The sequence below is a fragment of the Mytilus galloprovincialis genome, chromosome 3, assembly GCF_965363235.1.
Source record: "Mytilus galloprovincialis chromosome 3, xbMytGall1.hap1.1, whole genome shotgun sequence".
NCBI classification, from domain to species: domain Eukaryota; kingdom Metazoa; phylum Mollusca; class Bivalvia; order Mytilida; family Mytilidae; genus Mytilus; species Mytilus galloprovincialis.
Window position 1 is genome coordinate 106414692 of NC_134840.1, and position 20747 is coordinate 106435438.

Consider the following 20747-nt stretch of genomic DNA (forward strand, 5'->3'; position numbering starts at 1 on the left):
ATCTGCCCTGAAATTTTCAGATGAATCCGACAACTGTTTGTTGGGTTGCTGCCCCTGAATTGGAAATTTTGAAGAAAATTTGGCTGTTTTTGGTTATTATCTTGAATATTATTATAGATAGAGATAAACTGTAAAACAGCAATAATGTTCAGCAAAGTAAGATCCACAAATAAGTCAACATGATCAGAAAGGTCAGTTGACCCCTTACGGAGTTATTGCCCTTTATAGTCAATTTTCAATAATTTTTGTAAATTTTAACAAAATATTTTCCTCTTTTACTAATGGGCCAAGTTCATTATAAATTGAGATAATTGTAAGAAGCAAGAATGTTCAGTTAAGTTTGATCTACAAATACATCACCATCACTAAAACAAGTTAGATCTACAAATACATCACCATCACCAAAACACAATTTTGTCATGAATCCATCTGTGTCTTTGTTTAATATGCACATAGAACAAGGTGAGCGACACAGGCTCTTAAGAGCCTCTAGTTTTGTTTTGTTGGATTGCTGTCTCATCATTTTATACCATTAAAAACACATTCTTACCCCTGAATATTTTGATTACCGGTGCTCTGGAAAAAGAATGTCTACAGGGAAGTAAAATGTCCAATAACTGGTACACCTTCCTGGTATTGTTTATTTATAGCAAGGTCATACATAGATAACTGGGTTTGACATATTCAAATTTAGAATGCTTTCAATAAGAAGTTGTTTAAGATCAAAATATTGTGATCTTATGCAAGTGTCTATTGACAAACAATTTACAGTTTATTTTTTTTTCAAATCTAACTTGAGAAATTCTTGCTTCATACATATTTACTTGAAGGTAATTTTTGCTGTTCAGTTTTTTTTCAATTTTTACATTTGTAGTAAAGTTTTCAACTTCCATATGGTAAGAGTATTAGGTGCACCCTAACAATCTTACTTTTTTTATTTGCAGTTGGCCAATAGCTCTCTGTCTGAAGAAGCCGTGTTAGGATTTAAGTATGGTATGAACAAACAAACAAACAAACAAAGTTTTTTATTGTCAATTATGACGCCCAATAATTTGAGCAGTACAATTAAGTTCAATTTCATACAAGTGATTACATATTGATTACATTGATTATTTAACAATTAAACAAAGTCAAGTCTTTTTCAACCAAATAAATTCTGCAGAAAAGATATATATATATATAGTTTTACAATATAATATAGATGGACAAACTACCGGTGACTAAACTGTATCTAGAATTAATTTTCTCTCTTTGAATAAAGTACACAATAATAAGCTTACTTTTTTAATTATAACATTATCCTCAGATGACATTAACCATATTAATTTTGATTTATTTGGGAGGCTTTTAAAGTTTTTGTTAACCTTATTTAAGTAATCTACATATTCAGATCTTTTATTTTCTAAAACAGGACACTGAAGAAGAAAATGAATTTCATCTTCAACTTCAGTGTTAAATAATTTACACATTCTATCCTCCACTCGAAGCCCCACATATCTGCCTCTTTCAATTTCTAATTTATGTGCACTGACTCTGAACTTAGTGAGCAGTAGCCTTTCATTCTCATTTAAAATTAAATGAGAATAGATATCCCCTAACTATTTTACTTTATTTATTTATTTTCAGTAAGCTAATAGTTCTCTGTCTTGAAGAAGCCATATTAGGATTTAAGTATGGTATGGGTAAAGATGTCCCCTAACTATTTTACTTTATTTATTTTCAGTTAGCTAATAGTTTTCTGTCTGAAGAAGCCATATTAAGATTTATGTATGGTATGAGTATAGATGTCCCCTAACTATTTTACTTTATTTATCTTCAGTTAGCTAATAGTTCTCTGTCTGAAGAAGCCGTGTTAGGATTTAAGTATGGTATGAGTATAGATGTCTCCTAACTATTTTACTTTATTTATCTTCAGTTAGCTCATAGTTCTCTGTCTGAAGAAGCCGTGTTAGGATTTAAGTATGGTATGAGTATAGATGTCTCCTAACTATTTTACTTTATTTATCTTCAGTTAGCTCATAGTTCTCTGTCTGAAGAAGCCGTGTTAGGATTTGAGTATGGTATGAGTATAGATGACCCTAAGAGTCTAATTATATGGGAAGCACAGTTTGGAGACTTCTTCAATGGAGCACAGATTATGATAGATACATATATAGCCAGTGGAGAGTGTATGTATATCAATAAACTGTTAACAAAGAGATAATTCTCACTTTTTTATAATTTCTATAATGCAAATGTTGAAATTAAAATAGCAACACTTTAACATGTAAGTTTTGCAAATATTCAAAGTCAATGAACCAAGAATGAAGGTACATGGCTAAAAAACTAAAACTAAAAAATGAGAAGAGTTAATGTAAATTCAAATGCATATATACCAAATACCATTGACTTATCATAAGTAGTTCCCTTTAAACAAACCTAAACACAAACTAATACATGTAATCTAAGCAAAATTTCAAAGTCAATAAACCATAACTGAGAGGGCGGGGTAAAATAATCTCCATGGTAATGAGATATACCAATGCTTATATACAACTGCATACCAAACAGCATTGACCCATGACTAGTGGTTCCCCATAAACAAAAGTAATCATAAACTAATACATGGAAACTAAGCAAAATTTCCAAAGTCAGCAGACCATGACTGAGGGAGCTGGGCCAAATAATCTCCATGGAAATGAGATATGCCAATGCTTGTACAACTGCATTTAATTATCATTTACTTACCTCTAGTGGTTCCCCATAAACTGACCTAATCACAAACTAATGCAAGAAAACTGAGCAAAAATTTCAAAAGTCGATAGACCATGACTTACGGAGCTGGGCGAAATAATCTCAACGATAATGAGATGTGCCAATACTGACACAACTGCATACCAAAAATCTACTATAAACTAGACCTAATCTCAAACTAAAACATCGGTGCCGCTAACGCCAGAAACAGCATACCTATGTCTCGTTTCTAGCTCCATCAAGCGAGACAAAAATTAGGTGTTGTCTTTTAGAGGTTGGAAATATTTTTCTACCTTTTTATTATAATGACACACTAAAAAAAATAATTTCCCTGGATCCACTACATATTTATAGATCATTTTATTAAACAAACTATAGATATTAGTTTTTTGGTCTTAGTTTTTTGGTCAACAAAAATAATTGTTTGGTGACATTGGACCCACTCTAAAAAATTAACTCTTCACAAAAGGTTTGAATTTTTCAATATCCTTAGGATTTACCATCCAAGGGATATATTAACTTAACTTTATTAAGCAAAAATTTTAAGAATTTGGGGTCCTCAATGCTCTTCAACTTGGTACTTTATTTTGCCCTTCTTCTTTTTTATTAGTGCTTTACTGAAGATTTTTTTTGTAGACAAAATATCATCTGGCTTTCAAAATTCAACCTTGCTTTCTATGATAAGTTTATTTCTAACTTATATGTAATACGTGTTGTATGAAGTTATTACAAAGAAGGGTAACTGAAAGTCAAACTCATCAGGTTCGTGATGGTTAAAATAAATGATCATATTTCAGTGAAATGGTTATTACAGAGCGACTTAGTGATGTTATTACCTCATGGTATGGATGGAGCAGGGCCTGAACACTCATCTTGTAAAATTGAAAGATTTCTACAGGTGAGACCAAAAGATCAAGGTCAATTATGTCAAAGTTCAAGGTAAGTAAAATGGTTATTAAAGAGTGATTTAGTGCCACTACTATCACATGGCATGGAAGGAGCAGGACCTGAACACTCATCATGTAAAATTGAAAGATTTCTACAGATAATGACAAAATATCAAGGTCAATTATGTCAAAGTTCAAGGTAAGTAAAATGGTTATTAAAGAGTGATTTAGTGCCGCTACTATCACATGGCATGGAAGGAGCAGGACCTGAACACTCATCATGTAAAATTGAAAGATTTCTACAGATAATGACAAAAGATCAAGGTCAATTATGTCAAAGTTCAAGGTAAGTAAAATGGTTATTAAAGGGAAACTTCGCCAAAAAATCAAAAATTGATATTATGTCCATTCTGTATAAAAATTCTCAAATTTATAGATATTAAAGTTTTATTCCGCTAGATAAGAGATCACCATCGATTTTAAATTTTGAGTATCAATTCTCTGTGTTCCGCCATTTTGTCATCTTCTACGATTAATAATCACGATATGTCTATAAACCACAAAGGACCAAAACTACAGTAACCGATGTAGTCGTAATTGCGTGTCGATATCTTGTCAATCGTACGGTTGTTTTATCTGACTAACTAACTTGATACGGAAAATGTTCTTATTTTTTTTTTAAATAACCATAGTCTGTTATTTTTAAACTGTTAATATTGGAATTAATTAAAAAGTCAAAGTTCAAATCATAAATAAGTGTTCCGTGAAAATTGTTTTCGAAAATGTAATTTGTTCATAATTCTTTAAAGTAATAAACTTTATTCAAATAAATTCGGATCTTCCCTCATCTGATCACCAGCATGGCTTAAGGTATTACTCCCAAAGGTATTGTGAGGGGTGTGAGGTGACACGTCCAGGTATTCAAGCGATTTCCTGTCGGGCTTGCAAATTAATGCATCGTTTCACTTCTGTAGGTATTGATCGGTGTACACGGCCGATAACTTTCCATTTTGAACTATCAGGTGTATAATATACATCTCTGTCTTGCGTGTCCGAAAGTGATATAATATACCAGTCATTACTTAACTCATACGCTTGTTTATAAATAACATTTCTGGTGTAAAGAATATTATTTATAAAAATATAAATAATACATAAAAAAAAGATTTGAAGAAATAAAAATCTATTTACATATTTTTTCCAAGGGTTAATTTAGGAAAATGTAATATAAACTCGTTGTCAATAGTAAAGGACAGATTGGAACATACCAGAAATATTGATTTAAACAAATGTACGCATTTGCCGACGATTCGTTTATACGCCTGGATAGAAAGTTACGGAACTATAGCGCAATTTAAATTATATACATGTATACATTGAACAAAAGAAAGAAACATACATTTTGTGTAAATTGGGGTAAAAGTTTTGTAAATAGACTAGTCCACGTATGCAAACAGTATGTAATCAACGAATTCGATAGACTATTGTATACAAAAAGAATAAGAAGAAGAAGAGAACCAATTTGATTTAAATACAGGTCGATATATAACTTGCTTTGGTTCATCGAAGTTATGAACATAGTAAAATCAGAGATTTATATATCAATTAGATTGTTCTCGAATAAAGGAAGAAATTCGTCATCATCACAATTGTTCCGACATTCATGTAATATATATGCAACTGGACGTACACTAATAATCCCCAAGGGATGCGAATATTTTCTAGGAAAACTATTGAGTATTAAAGTTTCAAATCAATTTCGGGATTTATTTTCTTTCTTGATATTCAATGACAGCAATTTAAAGAATAAACTGCTTGTCCGCTTTAGAGGTATTCTTGCCAGTTGAACAGACTTATCATTACATTAAAAAAATAGGGAAAGAGGACATTAAATTCGTTGTCTTTTGTTTTTAAACATCGTTGGTCAAATAGCTAAAGTATTATGCGTTGTGAGACGAAGACTATTTTAATAAGGACGTTCCCGATTATGAATAAATTTGATTGACGTTTTTCACACTTGAAAAGAATATCTATTCGTAATGTTTCGATTCCATTCCAAGAAGATCCTTAAATTTCCTGTCAATTTTTTAAAATATCTTTTTTTTCAAGTAGCTGAAGTATTCATGCGTTGTGAGATTTAAACTATTTTGAGGAGAACATTAATTCCTAAATAGTTAAATAAAGATCGCTTTGGATGGACTAAATTATATAATTGTACCGTACGACCATCCAATACAAGCAAAGCCCCTACCGCAAAGTCATCTAATTGACAATGTAAAACAATTCAAACGAAAAAATTAAAAAAAACAGCCTAATTTATTTAAGAGAAAATGGACGAAAAACAAATAGGTAACACATTAACAAACGACAACCACTGAATTACAGACCACTGACTTGGAAAAGGCACATACATAGATAATGTGGCGTGTTAAACATGTTAGTGGGATCCCAACCCTCCCATAACCTTGGACAGTGGTGTCACAGAACAACATATGAACGAACTATACAAATCAGTTGAAAAAGGCTTAACTCATCAGATGGATAAAAATACAAATACTAAAATACAATTGGAAGTTTTCGTTTTTTGCAATTTGAGAGTAAATGATGTATCAAACGTTCAAGAATACGCATGTAATATGTGTCACTGGATAAAAACAAATCATCCTCGACACCTACTTCCGTATGGGACTTCCCCTTTCAGTGACCTGCAAATTTAACAGATGATACACTTTCTAAGATTTATATGTCCAACAACGACCCACTGCTCTACATGTGTTACTAACAGCTTAAGATAGCAATTCTTTTGTTAGGTCAATTCTCTTTCGTACAATACCAGAAAACATGGACAATAAGTTCTTTAAATTTTGACTCTGGAATTAATATCATTTTTTCGTGCAACAAACTTTATTTCTGGCGATGAGCAGACATGGGCGGAAAACAATAAAAAGATAGGTTTAATATTTGTTCATTCATTAAACATGTATAATATGAATATCATTTAGTACACTTCGGTCTATACAAATGTAGAATATACCATGATGGTTTGATTTCGTCAAAAGATATAAGAGATCTGACAAATAGATTATCACTTCGATATTGCAAGACACCCATTTATAACTTTGCACTTTTGCATACCAAACTTTCGCAAAAAGATAAGTCATTTGATTAAATAAGAAGTTGTGGTTTGTTTACTTGGGAGACACTTACCCAAATGAAGTGGACTTAAGCAGCTATATAAGTCACGGTATGGCCTTCAACAGTGAACAAAAGTAAAAGTATATTGTATAATCAACTAAATGTGAACATGACTGTGAGTTAGTACGTCTGGAGCTCTCCCTCTATGGCGCTTGTACCTCGGAAAACTTATACAGCTTGTTTCAAGAACAACCGGGTTCAGGCAAACTGTTCTGAAATCGATATTGTCACTAATGCATTCACCCAATTTAATATTACCATCAAAGAGAGTAAATTCGTGGCAACAAAGACATTCCGTCAATAACGGAATAACTATGCCTTTAGTACACGAACACCAATCTGTGTTAAACTGGCGAGGGTTGCTAAGGATATCTTGATTTCGGGAACTTTCTGCAGCTTCCATTTTATGGAGCTCTTTTTCGGTATACTCTGACTCTAGTGCGTACCCAAATTGACCATACTCGTCAAAATCTGCCTCTCTTGACCGGACTGGAACCACTGTTAGTACAATCAACCTCTTTTTTTTTTTTTTTTGCTGTCAACCTCCGAACAAGACATTTTTAGTTATGATTTTATGATTAATTTTGGGACCATATATACACTGTCCTATAGAAACAAGCACGCACAAATCATGAGAGAAATATATGTGAGTAAAAGTTAATTGAATTAGCAAAGTTAATATCCTTTGGTCTCGAATGTTTGTTAACTAATTAATCTGTTTTTATAGGCTAGCTCAAATCCTCATCCAAATAATATAATCTATATGTAAAAATCCCCTCCTACCACACCAAGATTTAATGCCGAGCGGTAGACATATTTTAGGTACTAATAAAGTAATTAAATGAACAATAGATAACAATAATTAATCATTAATGTGCAAAGATTTAAAAACATTTTTTTTCTTTATTCGTACAATTATATTCCACTTCGGTAGAGTTATCTTCAGATAGTTTCAGATATTAATTAATACATGGGTTTCAAAAGTCTAAATGTAAGTGTTCTCGTACATTTTTTTGCCTAATAAAGACATTCAAAATGATTTGGTAAAGCTATTTCTAATTTCTAAGTTCCCCTTTTTATGAGACTTAAATCAAGGACAAGAGGTGTATATCATTTTATTCTGACACATGAATAAAGTTTCCCGTCTTTAACCGAAAACTGTTTATTTCTGAGTAAATTAATTTATTTGAATTCAAATAAATAATAGCACCAAATATAATTATATTATTCCACGGCGATCTATTTTTATTTGTCACCTGTATTTTTAATGTGTGTATTAAATGCTCCCTTGTTTTATAATCCACTGATCCGAATAGACAGTCACACCTGGCAAGGTGTGCCCTAGAGACTTGGTTAAATACCGAAGTGCAAATAACAATTTACCTTTAAACAAGCCATCTACGAGTATTGCCACAGAACCGTGAATACACACATCGTATAAACCTAGTCATAGCAGAGATAGTAAAAGGTCAATAAGAGTACACCAACATATTGTCTTTACAGATTATTGTACTTTAATTTGTTCAACTTATCAGTCCGAAAATGCATTAATTATATAAAAATAATTTTATAACTTTTTGTGTTATCTAAAAAAATAATTCGAATATATACGTTTAACATAGAAAATTTATCTTATGAATGTGTACAATTGCACGTCTGTGCGTTTTATCTTCTTATTATCGGCTGGTTATTAGATAAAGCATAAGTCATCGGCGCGCTTACGATTACGTTAAAATATGATTAAAAACCAAGACTTTTAATGATTGTATTTTAAATCCCGGCATGCAAAAACCAGGAGAAAACGTCACGACCTACAGGAAGTAGTTAATATTTTTTCATTAATTATTGAATTTCTCCTTTATTACTGCACATTTAGCGATAAAACTTTGTGAATATATATATTATGTTATTATGAACATATTTAAACCAAAAGAAAATTTCCCTTTAAAGAGTGATTTAGTGCCGCTACTATCACATGGCATGGAAGGAGCAGGACCTGAACACTCATCATGTAAAATTGAAAGATTTCTACAGATAATGTCAAAAGATCAAGGTCAATTATGTCAAAATTCAAGGTTTGTAAATGGTTATTACAGAGCGACTTTGTGATGGTATTACCTCATGGTATGGATGGAGCAGGGCCTGAACACTAATCTTGTAAAATTGAAAGATTTCTACAGGTAATAATAAATATCAAAAGATCAAGGTCAATTATGTCAAAATTCAAGGTAAGTAAAATGGTTATTACAGAGTGAATACGTGCCGCTACTATAACATGGCTTGGAAGGAGCAGGAACTGAACACTCATCATGTAAGATTGAAAGATTTCTACAGATAATGTCAAAAGATCAAGGTCAATTATGTCAAAATTCAAGGTTTGTAAATGGTTATTACAGAGCGACTTTGTGATGGTATTACCTCATGGGTATGGATGGAGCAGGGCCTGAACACTAATCTTGTAAAATTGAAAGATTTCTACAGGTAATAATAAATATCAAAAGATCAAGGTCAATTATGTCAAAATTCAAGGTAAGTAAAATGGTTATTACAGAGTGATTACGTGCCGCTACTATAACATGGCTTGGAAGGAGCAGGAACTGAACACTCATCATGTAAGATTGAAAGATTTCTACAGATAATGACAAAAGATCAAGGTCAATTATGTCAAAATTTAAGGTTTGTAAATGGTTATTACAGAGCTACTTAGTGATGTTTTTACCTCATGGTATTAATGGAGCAGGGCCTGAACACTCATCCTGTAAAATTGAAAAGTTTCTACAAGTAATGTCAAAAGATCAAGGTCAATTATGTTAAAGTTCAAGGTTTGTAAAATGGTTATTACAGAGCGACTTAGTGCCGTTACTACCACATTGCATGGAAGGAGCAGGGCTTGAACACTCATCTTGTAAAATTGAAAAATTTCTACAGGTAATGTCAAAAGATCAAGGTCAATTATGTCAAAGTTCAAGGTTTATTAATGGTTATTACAGAGTGATTTAGTGAGGTTACTACCACATGGCATGAAAGGAGCAGAACCTGAACACTTATCATATAAAATTGAAAGATTTCTACATGTTATATCATAAGATCAAGGTCATTTATGACGAAGGTCACAGTATTAAAAATGGCTATTACATAGATAATTAATTATGTTATTACCACATGGCATGGATGGAACAAGACATGAACACTTATGATGTAAAATTGATAGATTATAAAAATTAATATCAAAAGATCAAGGTCATTTATGTCAAAAGGTCAAGGTTTGTAAAATGGTTATTATAAAGTGATGTTATTACCTCATGGTATGGGAGAAGCAGGCCCTGAATACTCGTATTATCAAATTAAAAGGTTTCTACAGGTAATGTCATACAATTAGGGTCAATAATGTCAAAGGTTGAGGTTTGTTTAAAGGTATTACAGAGTGAGAGTGACTTAGTGATGTTATTACCACATGGTTTGGATGGGACAGGACCTGATCACTCATCATGTAAATTGTATGGTAATATCAAAAGATCATTCATTCATGTTAAAGTCCAGGTTTTTAAACTTACTATTACAGAGCAAATGTTTGATGTTTTTACCACATGGCATGAAGGGAACAGTACCTGAACACTCATCATGGAAAATTAAAAGGGTTTAACAGGTATTATCAAAAGATCAAGGTCATATAGGTCAAAGGTCAAGGTTTGTAAAATGGTTATTACAGAGTGACTTACTGATGTTACTACACCATGGTATGGATGGAACAGTACCTGAACACTAACTAGGTAGAATTGAAAGGTTTCTAAAGAATATCTCATAAGGTCAAGTTCATTTATGTCAAAGGTCAAGATTTATTTTCTACAGAATTTGGGACATCTGAATTTTGTAAAGAAAATTTGAAAATAATAAAAAATATGTTTTTACCAAGTAATTTTCCATCAATTTTAAAAAGAAATTTACCGTCTAAGTTGTGCTAGTGTAGCAAAGCCTTACATATTAATCTAAAATTGAGATGTTGAGTTCAGAGACTTCTTTTTAGTCCAGTCGATTTGTGCAGATTTTTTACAAAATTGCTCAGATTGTGGTAAAAGCATGAAATTTGGCATGGCAGTAGTATATGTCATGGACAACATTTGAAGCTATGGACCCAATCTGAAAATCGAAATTGGCGGAAGAGGCGGCCATTTTAAAATGGCGGCCGTTTGATCTCAATAGATTAATAATAGAAAATCATGAAAATGATATTAGTGAAGATATTGACATGGAATCTGGTTGATAGAATAACAGTGCTGAAGCCAATTGTCTTGTAGAGTAAAAGTTTTGGAAATATTACCCATATTGAATGGCGGCCATCTTGAATTTTTGTTTGTTTTTAAGCCAAAATATGTAGTCATTATTAGATATAATAAAAAAAATGCATTGTGGAAGATATATACAAATGTATTTGTTTGAGCTATATAAACAGGACAAAAAGCTAGCCTATCCCCTTCCCCCAAGTTATTCTTCTGTTTTGTAGCGGGTACAAAAGCATTAAAATGCGGACATGAAGAGGATCATAAAATGAACTATTACTCTGAAAGCAATATTCGTGCAACCACTTGTTCAACATAGAATAACAGGAGAATGTTATTTTATACGTAGAAATAAAGCAAGAAAATAATTGTATACCTGTCGTTTATAATAGTTTGCTGATTACTGGATAATTCGTTTTGTTGACTATAGTTCATTTGAAACAACTTTCAAAAACCTTGATTGCAGACAATGAATTTTATATCATACAAGTAATGTTATAAGAACACCAACTGCTCAAATGTTCTCAATTGACATTAACAATATCTAACAATAAATGAAATGTACATGTACATGTTTTGTCAAACCTCACTCGGTTTATCATATTCTATCACATTGTCTTCCACATTAACATATAGTAGTTCAACTTAATACTGCCTTTACACATTTGCAATGCCTTAGTAACCGTGTTCATTTTGACTTATAAGTTAAGCGCTTGCTGCAGGAAATTATTATATAATCATATGGTATATTCATCACAATTGACAAGGTTTGTCATCTGAGGACTTCATATATATTGATTTTTTGGTAGCCATCTTGAATGATGGCCATTTTGAAAACACGAATTTTCAATATATCATTATTCACTAATCTTATTAGTTCACTGTTTGCATTCATACTTTTTTCACTAATTTATATTGGATATTCACAAAGAGGTCAGATTAGACATGCATATGTTACAAAATTAAGATATCAGTATCAAAATTTCTGTTACTTACACGTTTGCCTAAGTAACTTTTTAAAACAGAAATTACGTATATATTATATAATTAATGACCGAAAGTTTTTTTTTTGGAAAAGATCAAAATTGTAGATTTCGAAAACACTGGAACTAGATATAAGAAAAACATAATGGGCAATTAGACTAGAAAGAATGTGTGAAACGGCAAGAGAGGACATGTTAGGGTTTGCAATGCCAAGCAGATACAAACAGAACAGTCATAGACATTTGAGCTGGTAATCACTCTTTTGATGCAAGCATACGAAGGTGTTGGGTCTTAAATTGGTTTTCCTTTCGCTCAATTCGAAACAGTTGAATGATGGCTATGGAACTGCAGAAGCACTCCAGAATCACAAGGCAAAATGGCACAAACCATGTCAAACAAATTTTCAGACCTCAAAATATTTCATCAGCAAAAGGGAAAACATACTTCTGATGTTGAAGATAAGTTTCCAATTGAAAGGAAACAATAAGTAACCAGACACTGTAAAGTGGAACTGGATAAAAAAGAACAATGACTGCAATATATTTTTTCTGTGGTGATGTATCTGAAGATCTCCATGATATATCGACATTTTCAAATCGACAAAGATAGGGCATGACTGTGCACTTGTACTACAAGACATATTCCCCTAGCCAAAGTAAGAGCTGGAGATGTCAAATCACTAGTATCATGCTTGATGATTGATACATAGCAAATAGGCAGAATAAAAGACACAGAAAGAAAGCCAGGAATCTTTTATCCTTGGAGTTGTGCTTTCCTAAATAATGAAATACATTGATGGCACACGGTCTGGAAGAAGTATTTTACCAATCTCCAAGCTTGCAGATCAGGCTAAATTGTAAAGTAAACGCCTGGAAGATCCTGGAGTTATCATGGAAGGAAGAACTGATACAACGCAGTTAAGAAAATTGGAATGTAGCTGCTATAGGATATCTATAAGCATACAAGCAAGATAAATTAGTGCTCTTGATTTTCAACAAATGTAATCCTGAAGCTCTGAAACAGACCTAATAAAAGTAAAAATGAAGGCATCCCTATAGCCATAGCAGGCAATATATATATGCTTGATACTAAGAATAACTTTACAGGGACACTCAATAACAGCTGTTGACACGAATCAGTTCAACAGACATAATTAGTAATGATACAGGATGGCCAAACATCAAGACACAGTCCAGAAATATCGTTTAGTGGCATACAAGGCTTACCATTATGGATTAAAGATTATGGAACTGATTCATTTGGAAAGCCTACATTGAATGTCCCGGCAAACCTTTTTATAGTAACAAGCTTAACTCTTCAAATTTTTCTAGTTACTTAGACTATGAAGAGGCCTTCATCATCACAACTAAACGACATGGCCTGTTTCAGAACCTCCACAACATATTCGTTGAGATTCCGGAGAAAGACCCAACCTTTCATGTGTGCTTGCATATCATCTATGGCAGCTAGTATTCAATTTTTCAGAAGTGTGATATTAATCATTCCTTCCATGACAACTCATACTTATTTACTAAGAACGTTTACTGTACAATTTACCAATATCATCAATTTCAAATATTAAAACAATATCTGTTCCATAGTGTGAGCCGTCACCGTTTTCTATTCATCTATTTCTATCAATCTGGAGAGCCCCATTCCATGGATAACAGATTCTCGACTTTTTTCTGTGTCTCGAATTCTGTCTAATTGCCCTGTCGTGCAGATTTAACAAACATTTAGCATGATATCTGCTCCTGAAATATTAATCTCCAGCACTGAGTCTTGCTAAAAGAACAATGGTTAGTAGTTCAAGTCACAGTCACATACTCTATTGTCGATCATAATTGTCGAGGCTTCATGATGATAGTCAGATACCTCATCACAATGAAAGAAAAAAATTCCTGCAATCATATTGTTCTTGTTCATTCATCACAACCGTGGCTGGTTATTTTACTGTTATTTTCAATCCGTGACTCATCTTAGACTTTTTTCGTTTTTCCTGACAAAATACATGTTGATCTTAAGATTTGCTTTGACAGGATAAGTACCTTTTGCCTTGTGATTCTCCCATTACATTGCCTTCATCAACTTGGAACAGTTGTATGCTTACAGAAAATGACTATGTCTGCTCTTTTTGTATTTGATTGACATTGTAAATCCTCATGTGTCCTCTCTTGGCGTTACGGAATTCTTTCCAGTCTATTTATTATTTTTTCAGCTCCATTGACTTAATACCTACGTAATATTTCTTTTCAACATACAGTGGTCACAACTTATATTGTATATATGCATTTTTTGGTGGTAAAAAAGTAACTAAGCCCTACATGCTAAACTGCAATTAAAAGAATTTGCGCATATTCTTTAAATACATTTATTAGTTAACATATGCATGCCTTATTTCAGCACTTGGTGAATATATCCTATATGAATAGCAACAGTCATATAAATAAATGATAAGAAAAACTAGTTGTAAATGCATATAAAACTTAGTATTAATTCCAAAAACAATTTAGGATAGCGAATAATGATATATTTGAAATTTACGTTTCCAAAATGGCCACCATTCAAGATGGCCACCTTATACTTCAATAGTCCTCAGTTGATATCCTTTGTCATAAGATATACGAAAGTTTATCAAAATTGGAAAAGTAATATATTTTTCATATTTTTTTTTAATAATTTTTATTAATTTTTTGGACATGATTTCAAAATGGCCGCCCAGAGCCGCCATTTTGATTTTCTGAATTGGGTCCATAGCTATAAATGTTAGTTATGCCCTCAACTAACACTCTGCCAAATTTTATGCTTTTACCACAATCTGAGCAATTGTTTCACATATCGACTGGACTATTTATGCTGTTTTTATTTTGACACAATAATTACAGGCAACAGACAGTAGTGAACACAAAGTAGATGGAGACAATGTCAACCTTCAGATTGTCAATGCTACATCTCCTGCTCAATACTTCCATCTTCTCAGACGTCAGGTGGTTCGGAACTTCAGAAAACCATTGGTGGTGGTAGCTCCTAAAACAATCTTACGTTTACCTGCAGCAACCTCTACCTTAGACGATATGTTACCTGGAAAAACATTCTTACCAGTGATTGGTGATAAGAAAGTTAAAGGTGACAAGGTCAAAAAAGATCATTTTCTGTAGCGGAAAACATTTCTATACATTGGATAAGGAAAGGGATGCCAGGAAGTTAGAATATGTAGCACTTGTGAGAATAGAGGTACTTCTAAAAAGAAAATTCAAAATGGAAATTCCCTGATCAAATGACAAAATCAAAAGCTCAACACATCAAACAAATGGACATCAACTGTCATATTCCTGACTTGGTACAGGCATTATTTTAAGTAGAAAATAGTGGATTAAACCTGGTTTTCATAGCCTGATAGCGAAACCTCTCACTTGTATGACACTCACAGAAAATATCATTACATTGACAATGATGTTGGTCTTTGTGGGAACAAAACAAACAGACATAATTGGCCAAAAAAGTTTGGGTAATGCAGACTGAAAATTATGATTCCATTTTTTGAGAACTTTGTTTTGTTAATTATGTGGTTTGAAAAAAAAATCCATCAAAACATGTATTCCATATTCAATTCACAAGAAGGAGATGTTCATATACTTGAAATGATTTTGACCCTGATTTTCCAGTATAAATTGAACCTTTACACATAATAGAGGGAGTGTGCGGCACTGCAATGTGTGTCATACAGTGCATTGAATCATATTGTGTTGTTTTTGATACATTTAAAAAGAGATGTCTTTCACCACTAACATAGATAACTGATTTTTTATATACATTTTATTGTAGAGTCTATGTCCATTCCCAGCAGGAGAAATTCAACAAGAAGTAACCAAATATACTAATGCTACAGGTATATTTTGATAATACAATTTATACAGCAATGATTGTTTTTTAATTTGCATAATTTTAAAAGAAGGTAGTAGAAAAAAGTATTTTAAAAAAGTCAAAATCAAACAGATTCAAGATGCTTATTTCATTACTTTACAAAGTTCTCCCTCTGAGCCTTTTTATACGACCGCAAAAATTTTATTTTTTTGGTCGTATATTGCTATCACGTTGGCGTCGTCGTCCTGCGTCGTCGTCCTGTGTCGTCGTCCTGCGTCGTCGTCGTCGTCGTCGTCGTCGTCGTCATCGTCCGAATACTTTTAGTTTTCGCCCTCTAACTTTAGTAAAAGTGAATAGAAATCAATGAAATTTAAACACAAGGTTTATGACCATAAAAGGAAGGTTGGTTTGATTTTGGGAGTTTTGGTCCTAACAGTTTAGGAATAAGGGGCCCAAAGGGCCCAAAATTGAACTTTGTGTGATTTCATCAAAAATTGAATAATTGGGGTTCTTTGATATGCCGAATCTAACTATGTATGTAGATTCTGAATTTTTGGTCCCGTTTTCAAATTGGTCTACATTAAGGTCCAAAGGGTCCAAAATTAAACTTAGTTTGATTTTAACAAAAATTGAATCCTTGGGGTTCTTTGATATGCTGAATTTAAAAATGTACTTAGATTTTTAATTATTGGCCTAGTTTTCAAGTTGGTCCAAATGGGGGTCCAAAATTAAACTTTGTTTGATTTCATCAAAAATTGAATAAATGGGTTCTTTGATATGCCGAATCTAACTATGTATGTAGATTCTGAATTTTTGGTCCCGTTTTCAAATTGGTCTACATTAAGGTCCAAAGGGTCCAAAATTAAACTTAGTTTGATTTTAACAAAAATTGAATCCTTGGGGTTCTTTGATATGCTGAATTTAAAAATGTACTTAGATTTTTAATTATTGACCTAGTTTTCAAGTTGGTCCAAATGGGGGTCCAAAATTAAACTTTGTTGATTTCATCAAAAATTGAATAAATGGGTTCTTTGATATGCCAAATCTAACTGTGTATGTAGATTCTTAATTTTTGGTCCAGTTTTCAAATTGGTCTACATTAAGGTCCAAAGGGTCCAAAATTAAACTAAGTTTGATTTTAACAAAAAATAAATTCTTGGGCTTATTTGATATGCTTTATCTAAATATGTACTTTGATTTTTGATTATGGGCCCAGTTTTCAAGTTGGTCCAAATCAGGATTCCATATCAAGTAACGTGCAATAGCAAGAAATTTTCAATTGCACAGTATTGCACAATAGCAAGAAATATCTAATTGCACAATATTGTGCAATAGCAATTAATTTTCAATTGGCCAAATTTGCAAGACATGACTATGATGTCATTTTTTATTTTTATTTGCCAATAACTTTATGTAAATAACTTCATTGGAAATTTGCCAATATAAAATGTTGCTGATGAAGTTTTATTTATTGTTTTAAACAATGTATATTCACTTTTACTACCAACCAATCTTTACCATTCAGTGATAACAAGCACTTTATTTTACATTTTAATATTTTATGATGTATTTAAAAGAGTAGTTATTGTTGCAAACTCCATTAGAAATTTGAATTGATATCAGTTTTGGAAAAAGGGAAACGGGGATGTGAAAAAAAGGGGGGTTAAATTTTTCTCATTTCAGATTTCATAAATAAAAAGAAAATTTCTTCAAACATTTTTTTGAGAGGATTAATATTCAACAGCATAGTGAATTGCTCAAAGGCAAACAAAACTTTTAAGTTCATTAGACCACATTCATTCTGTGTCAGAAACCTATGCTTTGTCAACTATTTAATTTTAGATTTAAAAAGTTTGAAGAAGAAATTTTTAACTGATTTGTAAAATCTTGACATTTGTTTTGTGTAAAAAAAGACCATGTAATGTCAAAAATTTGATCACAATCCAAATTCAGAGCTGTATCACGCTTGAATGTTTTGTCCATACTTGCCCAAATTGTTCAGGGTTCGACCTCTGCGGTCGTATAAAGCTGCGCCCTGCGGAGCACCTGGTTTAACAGTATTTAGCATCTAATGAAACACTAAGATAATTCAATACACCTCATCGCTATATGTAAATTTGTCCTGGTTAACCTGAGAATCTATTCCGTTTGAACTATTGACATCATACAACAATCACTTTTCCATTGTGGCGTCAGATATTTGGTTTTATGACTTTAAAATTTTATGGGAACCTTTGTGATGTCCAGTCATGGCAAACAAATAGCGATACAATGTATGAATATATACTATCTATGTGGGTCATCAAACACAAAACACCAATCAATACATGCCATTTCTAAACTCAAATTGAGAATTATGACACCTACTGTTAGATTGATTGATCGATGGTTGATTTACACTACCACAGCACATAAGGTTACATCATAACCAGCTAACAGTAAGAAGAATATTTTACAGTTTTTCAAGCAAGAGATTTTGTTGATCAGGATATTCATTGTTGTTTTTTAGATTTCCTTTGGAGTCAAGAGAACACATGAATATGGGAGCATGGACATTTGTCTCTCCAAGGTTTAATAATTTAGTTGGATGTCAGGTTTGATTTAAAATATATTTATTTACAATGTAATTAGTTCCAAGAAATACCTTTGAATTATTTCAAATGATTGGTCATTTGATAATATACCAGAAATAAATAAATGACAAACAAATTGCTTAAAATACATTTTACATGTTCGACGGTATTTTATAGAAAATAATAATTTCAGTTTTTTATTTATTACTTATTATTAGCTGGAGACGTGAATTAAGCAGACAAAAAAGCATAACGAAATGGACAAACAAAATTTAAAGAGAATAATGGTTATAATAGGGTGTTAAAATTTTAAAGAATAGACTATTATGAACAAAAATAAGAAGACTAGAGAAAAATGTAGACAAAATGTGAAATACAAAAATTAAGAAACTCCATCCTGAACTTATTTCTATGTCACTTATAAAGAGGACTTTACTTACTGAACTTATTTTTATTATATTGTAGTTACGGTATGTTGGAAGAGATCATTTAGGTTCACCTGCTACAGGTATTGGTGAAGTACATAGACAAGAAAGTATACAAATCATCGAGGACACATTTAGTTAAAGAACACTTATGTAAAGATTATGTTCAGCATTAATGTATATGTGGGATTACATGTGTATGTGTGCAAGTTTTTTAATTGACCATTGTACTAAAATTACCGGTGTATACTACATCACAAGTCTTAAAAAGGCAGAGCTTTAATTTTTCCAGAAATTGATATTATTCTTAATTTAGTGATAAATTTTATAATTTAAAAATATCATATTCTAGGCCACAAAGAATTTGCCACTGGATGTTAAGATATCTATCAATCAGAATTCATGCAGTCCCATCTAGTCTCTTTTTAATGATAAATCAAAATGAACCCATAAATGCCTTGAATGTTTATTATTTTGTTTAGGCCTTCTAAGTTTCAAGCCAGTATATATGTTAAAACTCTCATCTAAGAACATTTTAAAGGAATAACATAATTTTGGATTGATACTTATGAATAATATACTAGAATGAGTTATTTTAAATCAGTTATACTAAAACTCTTGCATTAACGGTGTCAGTTTATATTTGTAATTCCATTCATTCAACAAATATTTCTTTGACAATTTTGACAGGCTCTACTGAACAAAATGATTTAATATTTAGCCAGAAACTAATTAGTGATGGCTTTTAATGTGTGTGCTTTTTTCCCCCTGATTTGCCAAACACAGTCAAGTTTCTGTTTGACAATAAGTTGCACCTTGAATTTTGAGCTGTAATGTGGGATATGTGCGCATTGCATTTGTGCCAATTTAAAAAAAAATCCAATCTTTAATTTGCGTCAAAAAATATAATCTACATCTGCAACAGTAATAGTGAAGATAAAGTACGGCAAAAAACACTATATTGGTGTATTTGCATTGATTTGTATGTTTTATTATCTAATCAGTGATGTTTGTATTTTGAAAAGTTGTTAGTGATTTGCTCTGTTATATTGTTTTTGTATCATATTAATGAGCTGTGATATTTTGTCTAATACTGAACTGTAATAAAAGATAAACAGGGTATGGTATTTTAATGTTTTATGCCCAAATAAAGTTATGTGACTCTTTTTATACGACCACAAAAAACATTGTTGGGTTTGTTTCATGATTTGGTGTTGCCCGTAGATACGAGTGGTTTCAGGTTTTGTCCACCGAGGGTATCACTAGCCCAGTAGTCAACATTACGTGTTGATATGAATATCAATAATGTGGTCATTTTTAGCTCACCTGGCCCGATGGGCCAAGTGAGCTTTTCCCATCACTTTGCGTCCGTCGTCCGTCGTCTGTCGTCTGTCGTCGTTGTTAACTTTTACAAAAATCTTCTCCTCTGAAACTGTTTTTGGCTTATAACTCAAAAACCAAAGCATTTAGAGCAAATCTGAAATGGGGTAAAATTGTTTATCAGGTCAAGATCTATCTCAGGGATCTCCATGGCCTGTTTAACGATGGCGCCCCGCCATCGTTCAAATGTCTTGCACCATCGTCAAATGACTCGCGCCATTGTTAAATTGTCTTGCGCCATCGTTAAATTGTCTTCCGCCATCATTCAAAACATTTTTGTAGCCCGACGCCATTTTTTTTTATCAATTATAATCAAATGCATGTAATTGCATAACCCGAAAGCTTTTTATGTTATTAGAATCCAATACAGTTCTAACGCCTGAGGGATATCCGGATTAAGATCGCTAATCACTTGTACCTGAGCTTGTA

At 32.3% G+C, this 20747-nt stretch overlaps 1 protein-coding gene across 2 annotated transcripts in view; it reads left to right on the plus strand.

The window, feature by feature from the left end:
• Positions 1–2010: 2010 nt before the first annotated feature.
• Positions 2011–20747, plus strand: part of LOC143066692 (2-oxoadipate dehydrogenase complex component E1-like) — a 65386-nt gene continuing 46649 nt past the window's right edge. Inside the window, exons 1-5 of one of the 2 annotated variants that reach the window (XM_076239517.1) lie at positions 2011–2168; positions 3531–3631; positions 14962–15310; positions 15902–15965; positions 18450–18469. In XM_076239517.1, the coding sequence (XP_076095632.1) occupies positions 2063–2168; positions 3531–3631; positions 14962–15234 (480 nt within the window). In that variant the 5' untranslated portion in view covers positions 2011–2062 and the 3' untranslated portion in view covers positions 15235–15310; positions 15902–15965; positions 18450–18469. Of the gene's footprint in view, positions 2169–3530; positions 3632–14961; positions 15311–15901; positions 15966–18449; positions 18470–20747 lie in introns of those variants that run through there. The other variant, XM_076239518.1, reaches the window with a different exon arrangement.